This window comes from Triticum urartu, chromosome 3A, assembly GCF_056163025.1.
Source record: "Triticum urartu cultivar PI428250 chromosome 3A, HENAU_Tu73, whole genome shotgun sequence".
NCBI lineage: Eukaryota > Viridiplantae > Streptophyta > Magnoliopsida > Poales > Poaceae > Triticum > Triticum urartu.
The window spans coordinates 707,449,778-707,468,123 of NC_141875.1; the positions used below are offsets into that span (position 1 = coordinate 707,449,778).

Consider the following 18,346-nt stretch of genomic DNA (forward strand, 5'->3'; position numbering starts at 1 on the left):
AGTATATTGGATATACATTGTGTTGATGTGTACTTTACTAGTACTCCTAGTAGCACCAGGGTATTAGATACCGGTTCGGTTGCTAAGTGTTAGTAACTCGAAATAAAAGCTACGGAATAAACGAGGACTAGCTAAAGGTGAGCTGACGATATGTGTTGGAAGTGTTTCCAATGTTGATATGATCAAGCATCGCACGCTCCCTCTACCATCGAGATTGGTGTTTGCGTTGAGCATAGACGTGATTGGATTATGTCTACCGCAATACGGTTATTCATTTAAGGAGAATAATGGTTACTCTGTTTATTTGAATAATACCTTCAATGGTCTCACACCTAAAATGAATGGTTTATTGAATCTCGATCGTAGTGATACACATGTTCATGCCAAAAGATAGTAATGATAGTACCACCTACTTGTGGCACTGCCACGTAAGTCATATCGGTATAAAACGCATGAAGAAGCTCCATGTTGATGGATCTTTGGGCTCACTCGTTTTTGAAAAGTTTGAGACATGCGAACCATGTCTATTGGAAGATATGCATGAAGAAACTCTATACATATGGATCGTTTGGACTCACTTGATCTTGAATCACTTGAGACATGCAAATCATACCACATGGGCAAGATGACTGAAAGCCTCGTTTTCAGTAAAATGGAACTAGAAAGAAACTTGTTGGAAGTAATACATTTTGATGTGTGCAATCCAATGAGTGCTGAGGCATGTAGTGGATATCGTTATGGTTTTACTTCACAGATGATTTGAGTAGATGTTGAGTATATTTACTTGATAAATCATGAGTCTGAATTATTGAAAGGTTCAAGTAATTTCAGGGTGAAGTTAAAAGATCGTCGTAACAAGAGGATAAAGTATCTATGATATGATCATAGAGATGAATATCTGAATTACGAGTTTGGCACAGAATTAAGACATTGTGGAAATTGTTTCACAACTAATACAGCCTGGAACACCATAGTGTGATGGTGTGTCCGAACATCATAACTGCACCCTATTGGATATGATGCATACCATGATGTCTCTTATCGAATTACCACAATAGTTTATGGGTTAAGCATTAGAGACAACCACATTCACTTTAAATAGGGCACCACGTAATTCCGATGAGATGACACCGTATGAACTATGGTTTAGAGAAACCTAAGCTGTCATTTCTTAAAAGTTTGGGGCTGCGACGCTTATGTGGAAAAGTTTCAGGCCGATAAGCTCGAACCCAAAGCGGATAAATGCATCTTCATAGGACAACCCAAAAACAGTTGGGTATACCTCCTGTCTCAGATCCGGAAGCAATAAAGGATTGTTTCTAGAATCGGGTCCTTTCTCGAGGAAAAGTTTCTCTCGAATTGAGTGGGAGGATGGTGGAGACTTGATGAGGTTATTAAACCGTTACTTCAACTAGTGTATAGCAGGGCACAAAGAGTTGTTCCTGTGGCACCTACACCAATTGAAGTGGAAGCTTATGATATTGATCATGAGACTTTGGATCAAGTCACTCCCAAACCTCGTGGGATGACAAGGATGCGTACTACTTCAGAGTGGTACGTAATCCTGTCTTGGAAGTCATGTTGCTAGACAACAATGAACCTACGAGCTATGGAGAAGCGATGGTGGGCCTGGATTCCGATAAATGGCTTGAGGCCATATAATCCGAGAGAGGATCCATGTATGAAAACAAAGTGTAGACTTTGGAAGAACTACTTGATGGTCGTAAGGCTGTTGAGTGTAGATGGATTTTAAAAGGAAGACAGACAATGATGGTAAGTGTCACCATTGAGAAAGCTCGACTTGTCGTTAAGGTGTTTTCGACAAGTTCAAGGAGTTGACTACGATGAGACTTTCTCACTCGTAGCGATGCTAAGAGTCTGTTGGAATTATATTAGCAGTCACTGCATTATTTATGAAATCTTGCAGATAGGATGTCAAAACATTGTTTCCTCGACGTTTTTCTTGAGGAAAGGTTGTATGTGATACAACCGGATGGTTTTGTCAATCCTAAAAGATGCTAATAAGTATGCAAAGCCCCGGCAATCCTTCTGAGGACTGGAGTAAGCATCTCGGAGTTGGAATGTATGCTTTGATGAGATGATCAAAGATTTTGGTGTATACAAAGTTTATGAGAAACTTGTATTTCCAAAGAAGTGAGTGGGAGCACTATAGAATTTCTGATAAGTATATGTTGTTCACATATTGTGGATCAGAAATGACGTAGAATTTCTGGAAGGCATATAAGGTTATTTGGAAAGTGTTTTCAATGGAAAACCTGGATTAAGCTACTTGAGCATTGAGCATCAAGATCTATAAGGATAGATCAAAACGCTTAATGGTACTTTCAAATGAGCACATACCTTGACATGATCTTGAAGGTGTTCAAGATGGACCAGTCAAAGAAGGAGTTCTTGCCTGAGTTGTAAGGTATGAAGTTGAGACTTAAAGCTCGACCACGGCAGAAGAAAGAGAAAGGACGAAGGTCGTCCCCTATGCTTTTTATCATAGGCTCTCTACAGTATGCTATGCTGTGTACCGCACCTGAAGTGTGCCTTGCCATGAGTCAGTCAAGGGGTACAAGAGTGATCCATGAATGGATCACAAGACAGCGGTCAAAGTTATCCTTAGTAACTAGTGGACTAAGGAATTTTCTCGATTATGGAGGTGGTAAAAGAGTTCGTCGTAAAGGGTTACGCCGATGCAAACTTTGACACTAAACCAGATTATTCTGAGTAGTAAACTGGATTCGTATAGTAGAACAGTTATTTGGAATAGCTCCAAATAGAGCGTGGTAGCTGCATCTAGGAGATGACATAGAGATTTGTAAAGCACACACGGATCTGAAAGGTTCAGACCCATTGACTAAAACCTCTCTCACAAGCAACATGATCAAACCCAGAACTCTTCGGGTGTTAGTCACATGGCGATGTGACCTGTGAGTGTTAATCACATGGCGATGTGAACTAGATTATTGACTCTAGTGCAAGTGGGAGACTGTTGGAAATATGCCCTAGAGGCAATAATAAATTGGTTATTATTATATTTCCTTGTTCATGATAATCGTTTATTATCCATGCTATAATTGTATTGATAGGAAACTCAGATACATGTGTGGATACATAGACAACACCATGTCCCTAGTAAGCCTCTAGTTGACTAGCTCGTTGATCAATAGATGGTTACGGTTTCCTGACCATGGACATTGGATGTCATTGATAACGGGATCACATCATTAGGAGAATGATGTGATGGACAAGACCCAATCCTAAGCCTAGCACAAGATCATGTAGTTCGTATGCTAAAGCTTTTCTAATGTCAAGTATCATTTCCTTAGACCATGAGATTGTGCAACTCCCGGATTCCGTAGGAGTGCTTTGGGTGTACCAAACGTCACAACGTAACTGGGTGACTATAAAGGTGCACTACGGGTATCTCTGAAAGTGTCTGTTGGGTTGGCACGAATCGAGACTGGGATTTGTCACTCCGTGTAAGCGGAGAGGTATCTCTGGGCCCACTCGGTAGGACATCATCATAATGTGCACAATGTGATCAAGGAGTTGATCACGGGATGATGTGTTACGGAACGAGTAAAGAGACTTGCCGGTAACGAGATTGAACAAGGTATCGGGATACCGACGATCGAATCTCGGGCAAGTATCGTACCGATGGACAAAGGGAATTGTATACGGGATTGATTAAGTCCTTGACATCGTGGTTCATCCGATGAGATCATCGTGGAACATGTGGGAGCCAACATGGGTATCCAGATCCCGCTGTTGGTTATTGACCGGAGAACGTCTCGGTCATGTCTGCATGTCTCCCGAACCCGTAGGGTCTACACACTTAAGGTTCGATGACGCTAGGGTTGTAAAGGAAGTTTGTATGTGGTTACCGAATGTTGTTCGGAGTCCCGGATGAGATCCCGGACGTCACGAGGAGTTCCGGAATGGTCCGGAGGTAAAGATTTATATATGGGAAGTCCTGTTTTGGTTACCGGAAGAGTTTCGGGGTTTATCGGTAATGTACCGGGACCACCGGGAGGGTCCCGGGGGTCCACCAAGTGGGGCCACCAACCCCAGAAGGGTGCGTGGGCTAAGAGTGGTGAGGGACCAGCCCCTTAGTGGGCTGGTGCGCCTCCCACAAGGGCCCATGGCGCCTAAGAGGTGGAAAGGGGGCAAACCCTAAGGGATATGGGCCTTAAGGCCCATATTGGTGCGCCTCCCTCTCCTCTCCCCCTCTTGGCCGCCATCTTTGATCCCCATCTAGGGCTGCCGCCCCCCTAGGGGGTGGTAACCCTAGAGGGGGCGCAGCCCCTCCCTTCCCCTATATATATGAGGCCTAGGGCTGCCCCAAAACACACGTGATTTGATCTCTGGTTGGTGCAGCCCTGCATCTCTCTCTCCCTCCTCTTCTGTGGTGCTTGGCGAAGCCCTGCAGGATTGCCACGCTCCTCCATCACCACCACGCCATTGTGCTGCTGTTGGATGGAGTCTTCCTCAACCTCTCCCTCTCTCCTTGCTGGATCAAGGCGTGGGAGACGTCACCGGGCTGTACGTGTGTTGAACGCGGAGGTGCCGTCCGTTCGGCACTAGGATCTCCGGTGATTTGGATCACGACGAGTACGACTCCATCAACCCCGTTCACTTGAACGCTTCCGCTTAGCGATCTACAAGGGTATGTAGATGCACTCTCCTTCCCCTCGTTGCTAGTCTCTCCATAGATAGATCTTGGTGACACGTAGGAAAATTTTGAATTTCTGCTACGTTCCCCAACACTCAACGCCTCTGGGAAGTTTACCGTCAAATCCTTATACCACAAATTGTGCCAAGGGATGGTACAGAGAGAGGTGAAAGGACTTTGGCAAGCCCGTGTTCCGCTAAAGATTAAAGTTTTTCTTTGGCAATTGTTCCGGGACCGTCTCCCCACGTCCATCAACATAGCAAAACGGAATGGCCCGGCAATGGGTCCATGCGCATTATGTGGGAGCCCCGAGAACGCAAACCACGTCTTCTTCCTCTGCCCCCTCGCGCGGTTTGCTTGGAGTGCAGTACGCGAGGCTGCTGGGGTCCCTGGGACCCGCGCTCCTCTTCCGAACTTGTGGAACTCCTTGATTCGGTTCAGGGCCAACACAGGCGTGGGCTCTGGGCTAGTATTGGGGCAATGTTATGGTCCTTATGGCTCACACGCAACAAATTTACCATTGAAGGATCGTTCCTGTCGCACCCGGCTAATATTATTTGCAAATGCTCCATCCTCTTGCAGCAATGGAGTCCGTTGGCGAAGCAGAAGGACTCTGAACTCATGAAGCTTGTACAAGATCGCGTGCACCAGGTCTACGTTGCAGCTAGGGAGTCGGCGATGCCTACCTAAGGGTGGGCTTGTTTATTTTGTTAACGAGCCTGCACGCTCTTGGTCATGGGCTACTTCCTTGTAATATGCTCGCTGCCCAGCTTTGAACCTCATCCAGACTTCAGTCTCTAGCTATGACGTGGGTTTAGGTTTGTCCGTGTAACGTCCGACCTCTTGACACTCTGCCTCTTCGTCGAGGGCTTTATTAATTTAAAGCCGGACGCCCCTAGCGTCTTCGTTCTAAACAAAAGGGAATTCTGAAGGGGTCTTAGCCTCCTGGAAGGCATAGATCAAGCAACTTCTGTGGATCTCTCGGGTTCAGCCATTCTGGAGTTTTTGCTGTTGGAACCAGACTCCCCACTTTCCATTATGCATTTATGCCCAGTCTGAAAACTAAGGAAGTTATAGCAGTCCGATGTTGGTATATCTGGTGGTTGAAGCTACGACATACTAACCACGATTCTTCTCCACCCCCACACATATGGACGAGTTCAGTCCTAGCAATTGTCGCAAACTACTCCAAGTCCATTAGAAGCAAAAGCGAACCCGTTGAGCACAGATGGAGGAAACCGAGGCCTAAATTCATCAAACTAAACGTTGATGCCTCTTTCCATGAAGATGTGGGATCTGGGGCGACGGGATGCATTCTCCGGGATGACAAAGGGCGCTTTATTGCAGCTCAATGCAGATTTATTCAAATAGCGGCCGATGTAGTGACAACTGAAGCAATAGCGATGCAGGATGGCTTAAATCTAGCAAACGCTCTGGGATTTCATAGAATTGAAGCCGAGTCAGATTCTTTGAATGTGATTAACAATTGCCAAGGACAAATACAGTGGTGGGATGCAGCAGCGGCAATTTTTGCAGAATGTTTTGACACGGTAACATCGATAGGGAAGGTTATCTTTTCACACTGTTTTCGTGATGCAAACTCATTAGCTCACGAGCTAGCATAATTTAGTTTTTCTAATAAATGTAATGAAAATTGGACTGACGAACCTCCTGGGTTTTTGACCAGCCAATTAGTGAACGATGTAAGTCTTCTTTGAGTTAATACAGCTAGCCATGATGGCCTTTCCCCCCCAAAAAACAAGAGATCGATCGAAGTAAGAAGACCGAAAAAAGGTGATCGTTAGGCAAGTTGTGGCACTGGAGGGGACCTAAACATAGGCTCTAATACAAAGTAACTTAACTTTATTGAAGGCGCGAACCAACATGTGGTTGGATGGTTAGAGGGAGTGTGGTATCCCCAGCCCACTAGGGTTCAAATCATGGTGTTCGCATTTATTCCTGGATTTATTCCAGGATTTCCGGCGATGCGCATTCAGTGGGAGGAGACGTTCCCGTCGACGACGAGGTGCTTATGGTGACTTCATAAATTTCAAGATGATATGCCGGCACGGTCTTTCGAAGGTGCTCATAAGGGTAGGGTGTGCGTATGTGCGTTCATAGAGGTGAGTGTATGCGCGTGTATACGAGCGCTTGTGTCTGTACTGATGTTCAAAAAAAACTCTATTGAAGGCCCAAGGGGCATATATATATTACACATGACTTGAGGTGTAAGGAAACTAAACGTAGATAAATAAGGACTCCTAGACCTATACTAATACTTCCTAACATATGGGAAAAGAACTTTTGGGATATACAACATCACATATCCAATACATTGTCTTAATGTTCCGTTTCAGTGCATTTTAGGGCAAAATAAACAAGTCCCGTATGAGGTTGCTTATGCTAATCATATTTGGTTGAGATACATTATAAAACTTGAGTTTAGGCTATATACACTATATGTTTGCCAAGCAACTGTCTGCATTACTATTTTTTTCATTCTAGGGCATCGATAATATAATGGAATATATAAGGATATTGGAACTTATATAGATTATTGAATGAATTGTAGATATTGGAACTTATATAGATTATTTTTCAAGGTAGCTTAAAAAACTAAGCACATCATAGCACGATTCATTATAGATTGGGCTACTGTAAACAACGCTACTGTAAATAACTAAATATATAAGGATGTTTTTAGGCAATCGTGATTTAATACATTTTTAGAAAGAATATTGAATGAATCTTTCCTCTGGACAATGTATTTACCTTGTAGACAGGACCAAAACCACCTTGCCCAAGTAGGTTTTCTTTGGAGAAGTTGTGTGTAGCATGCAATATCTCAGAAAATTCAAAGAGAGTGAACTCTGAACTCTTGTCTTCCAATCTCGAAACGAATGCGTCTTCTTCCAGCCTATTCGTGGCAGCTTGATCATGTAAGATATCAGTTCCTATATTGAGAGGACACACAAATATACAACGTTAAGGCTGACTACATAAATGAGCGGTAGTTTTTTAGAGCAATGTTGTAATCGTGATAACAACAAACCTTTTCTTCGTCTTGTCATCCATACAATGCAACAGATAAAGCACAGAAATATTGACAGTAATGGAGCTACAATAGCAATAATCCGCAGAGCCTTCCGGCGGGAGTTGCGTCCTAAAAAACACGAATTCATATATAGTTGTCATATAAATATAAAATTATAAGTACGATTTTGTTTAGGGATGATGATAGAGGCAATGGAAAATCAGTTGTAGGTTGTGGATCATCTTACTCGACCACATTTCACCCATGGGTCGATCGGCCCCCTTTGACCTTTCAACATTCTGACTCTAGCATCTTTTCCCTTATCAACAAACACCATTTCCTTCGTTATTCATTTAACTTGTTTCTTTTTATTTATATCTACTTGTCTAAAAATGCTATCACGTATGTAACAAGCTAATTATCATAATAGTGAAAAGATCAAAGTATCGATTGTCTTTGTAAGCATAGTTTTAAATAGCCGGCTATAGGCTGCTATAGCCCGCTATAGACTTTTCAGCAGGGTGTCGCTAAATGACCACCTTCACAAATAGCCCGCTATAGCTTCGATGTAGCTGATTTTGAGGCCCGCCGCTATTTTCCATAGCCCGTTATTTAAAACATTGCTTGTAAGTGGATATTTCAACTATGTAGACTAAATCAACTGCCATGAAAAACGATGTAGTGTAGAACACAACTCTAATTAGCTAGCCCTTACTTCTAGTAGCATATATAATAATCATTATAAGTTATTTTTAGTTGCTGCATGCATCACTCGACGGGAAATGCAGAGGGAGTGGATAAAGGAAAGTTATTTTCCTGTAAAAAAAATTGTTCCACACAAGATGTGTGACATGTGTTACCTAAATTATTGAATCTAGTTTAAGCCGTGGTGCCATATCCAACGAAGGATCTGCCGGGAAGGATGAGAATTTTACATACCGTGATATTCTTGGATGGTGGCTTGCGAAACCGGCGACTGCGGGTACACTGTAACTGGCGGCAAGGTGTTGTTGATCGCCGGAACTGCAGATGCCAATTCGCTAATACGCAGCATGGTGTCCCCTAATGGGTATATCTCGTACCTCATGCTACACCGTGTCCCCAGAATTTGACCACCTTTCCGACCGTCCATGTACTTGAGCGTTAACTGGTAGTAAGGCTTGAAACAGTCCGCACAGTCATCGGTGCTCAGGTCGGGCGTGCACTGCATAAGGCAGTAGAGCGTCGGTAAGGAGCTGATGTCTAAGCGCGAGGTGGCGAACATCCACGAGCTGTCCGTGACCGATTCAGCCGTGCTGTTCAGAAGCGTGAAAAGCAAGAACCTGAAGAAGTCGGCTCTTGTCGAGGTGATGAGCGGCATTTCCATGCTCGGAACGACGAGTATTTTGTCATTGACGGTGGTGGCAAGAAAATTCTTGTTGGAGAACCTGAGCATGCAGGGATTACCATTGTAGTACACGGTGGTGTCCTTACTGTTCGGGCAGTTGTCTTGTCCGTCCTGGAAGGCGGTAACCAAACAGCCCTCACAGGCAGAGGCGTTGGAGTCCCCGCGGCAGAGTGCGAGGGCGAAGATGATATTGGGAGCATTGCCATGGGTGTCGGTGGCGAAGAGGGTGGTGCTGGTGCTGCTGGATGCTGCCTTCTTCGGGAGGGTGGATGAGAGGTGCCTGAGGTTGGCTTCGTAGGTGCTATTTGATTCGAATTTACCACTGTCGCCGCAAAATGGCCAAGTTTCGGCAGCGGCGAGAGGCACGAGGAGCAGGAGGAGGAGGGGGAGGATAACCATGGCCATCCATGGATGACAAGGCATATCCACGGATGATAGGAACCTCATCGCCAGGGATCTTGTACAAACTGAGGAACTCTCAAAAAAAAGGGAGACAAGAGAAATATGTTAGAGCGGGAACATATAATAAGTAAATAAAAAGTACAAACAATGTAAAGAACTGGAAAACGCCAGCGTACATCCAAGTTCTACCTCCCTGGATCATCAATAAGTGATGGCACACCAGCCTAAGGAACACAGAGGAGCAATGTCGATCTGCTCAGAACTGCAAAGGTAGCACGCTATTGCTGGCAAACATTCTAAGAAATGTCTCAGAATCATAGTTTTAAATTGCCGGCAATAGCCCCGCTATAGCCTTACTATAGCCTTTGCAGCAGGGTGCCGCTAAATGATCTCATGTACAAACAGCCCGCTATAGCCTGCTATAGCCCGCTATAGCTGATTTTATGATCGCCGCTATTTGGCATAGCCCGCACGGTACTTTTCTGATGCTAGAAGAAACGTGTGGAGCTAGAAGAATATGCTCCTTTGTTTGCGGCATCAGGGCATCAAGAGCTGATGCACAGGGAATACCATACCGCCATCCATTTGAGTAGCTCTGCTGACCGTGTTGTAAAAATTCGGCGGCAAAATTAAAGGCATGTAAGCATCAGAAAAGTACTGTGCGCTAGACAGTTAAGAAATCCAAAAGCTCTAAATTTCAAAGTTTAGATATCAAGGATTAAGCTGTAAGTTCAAACAAGTCAACTACGAGTCAAATGTTTAGCACGAAGAAAAATCCAACTTTGGGTGTTCAAAGTTCAAACCCAACAAAGAATCTAAGGGCATTAACACTGGATTACGGATTGGGGACGCACATGGTTTCTTGGAGGCTTATGGATTATGGATCGGGGCTTATCGTCCACATAGCTCTGCGTTGCAGGAGGAACTGTCTTAAACCGTGACAAGAAAAAGGGGAGGAAAGAGGTGATTTCGTACCTCCGCCCTCCGGAAGCTGAAGGACGATGACGTTGCCGGCGCTCGCTCCGCTCTCCTGCTTGCTCGCCAGCCAATGTAGCCTCCGCTACAAGTGGCGCGGCCAAGAGATAAGTCAGCAGGGTGGGAATGGAGATGAGGGTTCAGTGGAGGACGGCGGCGGAGTGGACTTCTTTTTCAACTTCGGCGGCGGAGGACAAGGAGGAGGAGAACGACTCGTTGACCCACCGCGAGTCTCCCGTCCGTCTTGTAGTGCCGACCTGCTGCCTCAGTGGGCTCGCATGGGCCTGCGTCGAACGTGTCTGCTGTGCGGCGGAATGGAAATGTAGACGCAAGACCAAGGAAAACGAGCTGGTGGTAAAATTGTAGTAGTAGTCCCTCTGCAAAGAAATACTTACAGAAGAAATAGTATTTATTTTTTTCAGTGGCGTTCTATTAAAAAACATTTTTGCGACACACTCACCGCACATAATCCAGTGGTGGCATTAGTTTTTGCATTTGAGCAAGTTCATGAACATGTCATTTTGCATCCTGATGATGTTTTGTCTTTTTGTGTGATTTATTTCAAGTATGCTATGAGGTTGCATGGCACATGGTTAGCTTCATTTTCATGCCTACTCCATGCTAGTATTTATTCCATGTAATTTAGTGTACTGTGATGAGTGCCACAAGTATGCAAAGTTGCTATCATGAATCTGTTTCTGTCATGTCCTGAAATTCTTCTAAGTCTGAATCTATTTATAAAACTTGCTATGTTTACATGGATGTCATCATATCTTCTGTGCCTTTTTGGCTCATGTTCAGTAAGGGGCTTTTATTTTATGCATTTAGTAGAATCATGTCATTCCTTTATTTGCTATGATATGTTCCTGTAGCATGTTGTTTGCTTGCTTTAAATATTGCTTCCTGATGTTGTTTTTGACATGTTGAAATTTTAGTAAGTCTGTGAAGCTAATATCTTTTGCACTTTTGCCATGCTTGTTTGAACCTATTCTAGTGTGATTTAGCCGTAGCTCAGTGTTCATGTTTTGTCAAGCCTCTCTTGTACCTCACTTCCATATGTTTTGTTTCTATGTTGGAGTGCAGTAGCTTAGTTTCTTGTTGCATTCTAAGTGGCATCATGCTGTTAATCGCATATTTAAGTCATCCTTGTTTTGCTTGTCATTTGCAAACCGTGCAACCGTTTCCGGTGATCTTTATATCGATTTCAACCGAAATCATCTCATCTTTCCAGCGGCATACTTGGTTTGCGGAGTTGATGCCTTGATCATTCTTTCCCTTCTGGAGCACGCATATGCATTGCATATCATATCTTGCATATCATGCCATGTATTGCATCATGTTGTTTGTGCATTGCACCGTGATTAATTATTGTTCCATTACTTCTGTTCTTGCCTTGGGTAGAGCCGGGAGACAAGTACGTGAACGAGGAACCTATTGAGTACGCTAACGAGGATCAAGCTTTCGACAACTCTGAGAACATTGCAGGCAAGATGACCATACCCTCGAAATCACTTCTATCTTTGCTTGCTAGTTGTTCGTTCTATCGCTATGTCGCGCTACCTTCCACTTGTTATATCATGCCTCCCATGTTGCCATGTCAATCCTCTAACCCACCTTCCTAGCAAACCGTTGTTTGGCTAGGTTACCGCTTTTGCTCAGCCCCTCTTATAGCGTTGCTAGTTGCAGGTGAAGTTGAAGTTTGTTCCATGTTGGAACCTGAATATTGTTGGGATATCATTATTATCTCTTATTTATTTAATGCATCTATATACTTGGTAAAGGGTGGAATGCTCGGCCTTATGCCTGGTGTTTTCTTCCACTCTTGCTGCCTTAGTTTCCGTCATACCGGTGTTATGTTCCTTGATTTTGTGTTCCTTACGCGGTTGGGTGTTATGGGAACCCCTTGACAGTTCGCTTTGAATAAAACTCCTTCAGCAAGGCCCAACCTTGGTTTTATCATTTGCCTACCTACCACCTATACATTTCCCTTGGATTCTGTAGACTCAAGGGTCATCTTTATTTTAACCCCCCCCGGGCCAGTGCTCCACCGAGTGTTGGTCCGAAATGGGCAACCTGCGGGGCCACCTCTGAGCAACTTGAGGGCTGGTTTTACTCGTAGCTTGACCTATTCGGTGTGCCCTGAGAACGAGATACGTGCGACTCCTATCGAGATTTGTCGGCACATCAGGTGGCTTTGCTGGTCTTGTTTTACCATTGTCGAAATGTCTTGCAACCGGGATTCCGAGACTGATCGGGTCTTCCCGGGAGAAGGAATATCCTTCCTTGACCGTGAGAGCTTGTGATGGGCTAAGTTGGGACACCTCTGCTGAAGGAAATATGCCCTAGAGGCAATAATAAAGTTATTATTTATTTCCTTATATCATGATAAATTTTATTATTCATGCTAGAATTGTATTAACCGGAAACATAATACATGTGTGAATACATAGACAAACTTAGTGTCACTAGTATGCCTCTACTTGACTAGCTCGTTAATCAAAGATGGTTATGTTTCCTAACCATGAACAAAGAGTTGTTATTTGATTAACGGGATCACATCATTAGGTGAATGATCTGATTGACATGACCCATTCCATTAGCTTAGCACCCGATCGTTTAGTATGTTGCTATTGCTTTCTTCATGACTTATACATGTTCCTATGACTATGAGATTATGTAACTCCCGTTTGCCGGAGGAACACTTTGTGTGCTACCAAATGTCACAACGTAAATGGGTGATTATAAAGGAGCTCTACAGGTGTCTCCAAAGGTAGATGTTGGGTTGGCGTATTTCGAGATTAGGATTTGTCACTCCGATTATCGGAGAGATATCTCTGGGCCCTCTCGGTAATGCACATCACATAAGCCTTGCAAGCATTGCAACTAATGAGTTAGTTGCGAGATGATGTATTACAGAACGAGTAAAGAGACTTGCCAGTAACAAGATTGAACTAGGTATTGGATACCGACGATCGAATCTCGGGCAAGTAACATACCGATGACAAAGGGAACAACGTATGTTGTTATGCGGTCTGACCGATAAAGATCTTCGTAGAATATGTAGGAGCCAATATGGGCATCCAGGTCCCGCTATTGGTTATTGCCCAGAGATTTGTCTCAGTCATGTCTGCATTGTTCTCGAACCATAGGGTCCGCACGCTTAACGTTACGATGACAGTTATTATGAGTTTATGCATTTTGATGTACCGAAGTTAGTTCGGAGTCCCGGATGTGATCACGGACATGACGAGGAGTCTCGAAATGGTCGAGACATAAAGATTGATATATTGGACGACTATATTCGGACACCGAAAGGGTTCCGGGGTAGTTTCGGATAAAACCGGAGCACCAGGGGGTTACCGGAACCCCCCGAGGGGTTAATGGGCTTCATGGGCCTAATGTGGAGAAGAGGAAGGGGCTGCCAGGGCAGGCCGCGCGCCCCCTCTCCCCCTAGTCCGAATTGGACAAGGAGGGAGGGGCGGCGCCCCCCCTTTCCTTCTCTCCCTCCACCTCTCCTAGTTGGACAAGGAATGGGAGGGGAGTCCTACTCCCGGTAAGAGTATGACTCCTCCTGCGCGCCTCCTCTAGGCCGGCCGCACCCCCCCTTGGATCCTTTATATACGGAGGCAGGGGGCACCCTAGAAAACACAAGTTGATCCTCGTGATCGTTCCTTAGCCGTGTGCGGTGCCCCCTGCCACCATATTCCACCTCGATCATATCGTTGTAGTGCTTAGGCGAAGCCCTGCGTCGGTAGAACATCATCATCATCACCACGCCGTTGTGCTGACGGAACTCATCCCCGAAGCTTTGTTGGATCGGAGCCTTGGGAGCGTCATCGAGCTGTACGTGTGCTAAGAACTCGGAGGTGCCGGAGTAACGGTGCCTGGATAGGTCGGATTGGGAAGACGTACGACTACTTCCTCTACGTTGCGTCAACGCTTCCGTTGCGGTCTACGAGGGTACATAGACAACACTCTCCCCTCTTGTTGCTATGCATCACCATGATCTTGCGTGTGCATAGGAATTTTTTTGAAATTACTACGAAACCCAACAGTGGCATCCGAGCCTAGGTTTTATGTGTTGATGTTATATGCACGAGTAGAACACAAGTGAGTTGTGGGCGATATAAGTCATACTGCTTACCAGCATGTCATACTTTGGTTCGGCGGTATTGTTGGACGAAGCGGCCCGGACCAACATTACGCGTACGCTTACGCGAGACCGGTTCTCCCGACGTGCTTTGCACAGAGGTGGCTTGCGGGTGACAGTTTCTCCAACTTTAGTTGAACCGAGTGTGGCTACGCCCGGTCCTTGCGAAGGTTAAAACAGCACCAACTTGACAAACTATCGTTGTGGTTTTGATGCATAGGTGAGATTGGTTCTTACTTAAGCCCGTAGCAGCCACGTAAAACATGCAACAACAAAGTAGAGGACGTCTAACTTGTTTTTGCAGGGCATGTTGTGATGTGATATGGTCAAGACATGATACTAAATTTGATTGTATGAGATGATCATGTTTTGTAACCGAGTTATCGGCAACTGGCAGGAGCCATATAGTTGTCGCTTTATTGTATGCAATGCAATCGCGCTGTAATGCTTTACTTTATCACTAAGCGGTAGCAATAGTCGTGGAAGCATGAGATTGGCAAGACGACAACGATGCTACGATGGAGATCAAAGTGTCGCGCCGGTGACGATGGTGATCATGACGGTGCTTCGGAGATGGAGATCACAGGCACAAGATGGCCATATCATATCACTTATATTGATTGCATGTGATGTTTATCTTTTATGCATCTTATCTTGCTTTGATTGATGGTAGCATTATAAGATGATCTCTCACTAAAATTATCAAGAAGTGTTCTCCCTGAGTATGCACCGTTGCGAAATATTTCGTGCTGAGACACCACGTGATGATCGGGTGTGATAGGCTCTACGTTCAAATACAACGGATGCAAAACAGTTGCACACGCGGAATACTCAGGTTATACTTGACGAGCCAAGCATATATAGATATGGCCTCGGAACACAGAGACCGAAAGGTCGAGCGTGAATCATATAGTAGATATGATCAACATAGTGATGTTCACCAATGAAACTACTCCATCTCACGTGATGATCGGACATGGTTTAGTTGATTTGGATCACGTAATCACTTAGAGGATTAGAGGGATGTCTATCTAAGTGGGAGTTCTTTTAAGTAAATTAATTGAACATAAATTTATCATGAAACTTAGTACCTGATAGTATCTTGCTTGTTTATGTTTGATTGTAGATAGATGGCTCGTGCTGTTGTTCCGTTGAATTTTAATGCGTTCCTTGAGAAAGCAAAGTTGAAAGATGATGGTAGCAATTACACGGACTGGGTCCGTAACTTGAGGATTATCCTCATTGCTGCATAGAAGAATTACGTCCTGGAAGCACCGCTGGGTGCCAGGCCTACTGCTGGAGCAACACCAGATGTTATGAACGTCTAGCAGAGCAAAGCTGATGACTACTCGATAGTTCAGTGTGCCATACTTTACGGCTTAGAATCGGGACTTCAACGACGTTTTGAACGTCATGGAGCATATGAGATGTTCCAAGAGTTGAAGTTAATATTTCAAGCAAATGCTCGGATTGAGAGATATGAAGTCTCCAATAAGTTCTATAGCTGCAAGATGGAGGAGAACAGTTTTGTCAGTGAGCATATACTCAAAATGTCTGGGTATAATAATCACTTGATTCAATTGGGAGTTAATCTTCGGACGATTGCGTCATTGACAGAATTCTCCAATCACTGCCACCAAGCTACAAGAGCTTCGTGATGAACTATAATATGCAAGGGATGAATAAGACTATTCCTGAGCTCTTCGCAATGCTGAAAGCTGCGGAGGTAGAAATCAAGAAGGAGCATCAAGTGTTGATGGTCAACAAGACCACTAGTTTCAAGAAAAAGGGCAAAGGGAAGAAGAAGGGAAACTTAAAGAAGAACGGCAAGCAAGTTGCTGCTCAAGAGAAGAAACCCAAGTCTGGACCTAAGCCTGAAACTGAGTGCTTCTACTGCAAGCAGACTGGTCACTGGAAGTGGAACTGCCCCAAGTATTTGGCGGATAAGAAGGATGGCAAGGTGAACAAAGGTATATGTGATATACATGTTATTGATGTGTACCTTACTAATGCTTGCAGTAGCACCTGGGTATTTGATACTGGTTCTGTTGCTAATATTTGCAACTCGAAACAGGGACTACGGATTAAGCGAAGATTGGCTAAGGACGAGGTGACGATGCGCGTGGGAAACGGTTCCAAAGTCGATGTGATCGCGGTCGGCACGCTACCTCTACATCTACCTTCGGGATTATTATTAGACCTAAATAATTGTTATTTGGTGCCAGCATTGAGCATGAACATTATATCTGGATCTTGTTTAATGCGAGACGGTTATTCATTTAAATCAGAGAATAATGGTTGTTCTATTTATATGAGTAATATCTTTTATGGTCATGCACCCTTGAATAGTGGTCTATTCTTATTGAATCTCGATAGTAGTGATACACATATTCATAATGTTGAAGCCAAAAGATGCAGAGTTGATAATGATGGTGCAACTTATTTGTGGCACTGCCGTTTAGGTCATATCGGTGTAAAGCGCAACTGATGGACTTTTGGAACCACTTGATTATGAATCACTTGGTACTTGCGAACCGTGCCTCATGGGCAAGATGACTAAAACACCGTTCTCCGGTACTATGGAGAGAGCAACAGATTTGTTGGAAATCATACATACAGATGTATGTGGTCCGATGAATATTGAGGCTCGTGGCGGATATCGTTATTTTCTCACCTTCACAGATGACTTAAGCAGATATGGGTATATCTACTTAATGAAACATAAGTCTGAAACATTTGAAAAGTTCAATGAATTTCAGAGTGAAGTTGAAAATCATCGTAACAAGAAAATAAAGTTTCTACGGTCTGATCGTGGAGGAGAATATTTGAGTTACGAGTTTGGTGTACATTTGAAAAACTGTGGAATAGTTTCGCAACTCACGCCACCCGGAACACCACAGCGTAATGGTGTGTCCGAACGTCGTAATCGTACTTTACTAGATATGGTGCGATCTATGATGTCTCTTACTGATTTACCGCTATCATTTTGGGGATACGCTCTAGAGACGGCCGCATTCACGTTAAATAGGGCACCATCAAAATCCGTTGAGACGACGCCTTATGAACTGTGGTTTGTCAAGAAACCAAAGTTGTCGTTTCTGAAAGTTTGGGGCTGCGATGCTTATGTGAAAAAGCTTCAACCTGATAAGCTCAAACCCAAATCGGAGAAATGTGTCTTCATAGGGTATCCAAAGGAAACTATTGGATACACCTTCTATCACAGATCCGAAGGCAAGACTTTTGTTGCTAAATTCGGAAACTTTCTGGAAAAGGAGTTTCTCTCGAAAGAAGTGAGTGGGAGGAAAGTAGAACTTGACGAGGTAACTGTACCTGCTCCCTTATTGGAAAGTAGTACATCACAGAAAACTGTTTCAGTGACACCTACACCAGTTAGCGAGGAAGCTAATGATGATGATCATGAAACTTCAGATCAAGATACTACTGAACCTCGTAGATCAACCAGAGTGAGATCCGCACCAGAGTGGTACGGTAATCCTGTTCTGGAAGTCATGCTACTAGATCATGATGAACCTACGAACTATGAAGAAGAGATGGTGAGCCCAGATTCCGCAAAATGGCTTGAAGCCATGAAATCTGAGATGGGATCCATGTATGAGAACAAAGTATGGACTTTGGTTGACTTGCCTGATGATCGGCAAGCAATAGAGAATAAATGGATCTTCAAGAAGAAGACTGACGCTGACGGTAATATTACTG

The 18,346-nt window shown here is 44.2% G+C and overlaps 1 protein-coding gene across 1 annotated transcript in view; it reads right to left on the reverse strand.

Annotated features, from left to right (window-relative positions):
- The window catches only part of LOC125546126 (cysteine-rich receptor-like protein kinase 10), a 107,952-nt gene that overhangs the window by 7,831 nt on the left and 81,775 nt on the right, over positions 1–18,346 (reverse strand). Inside the window, exons 2-4 of the mRNA XM_087514182.1 lie at positions 8,655–9,569; positions 7,734–7,844; positions 7,454–7,635 (exon numbers count right to left, since the gene is read on the reverse strand). Of these exons, the coding sequence (XP_087370308.1) occupies positions 7,454–7,635; positions 7,734–7,844; positions 8,655–9,549 (1,188 nt within the window). The 5' untranslated portion in view covers positions 9,550–9,569. The remainder of the gene's footprint in view (positions 1–7,453; positions 7,636–7,733; positions 7,845–8,654; positions 9,570–18,346) is intronic.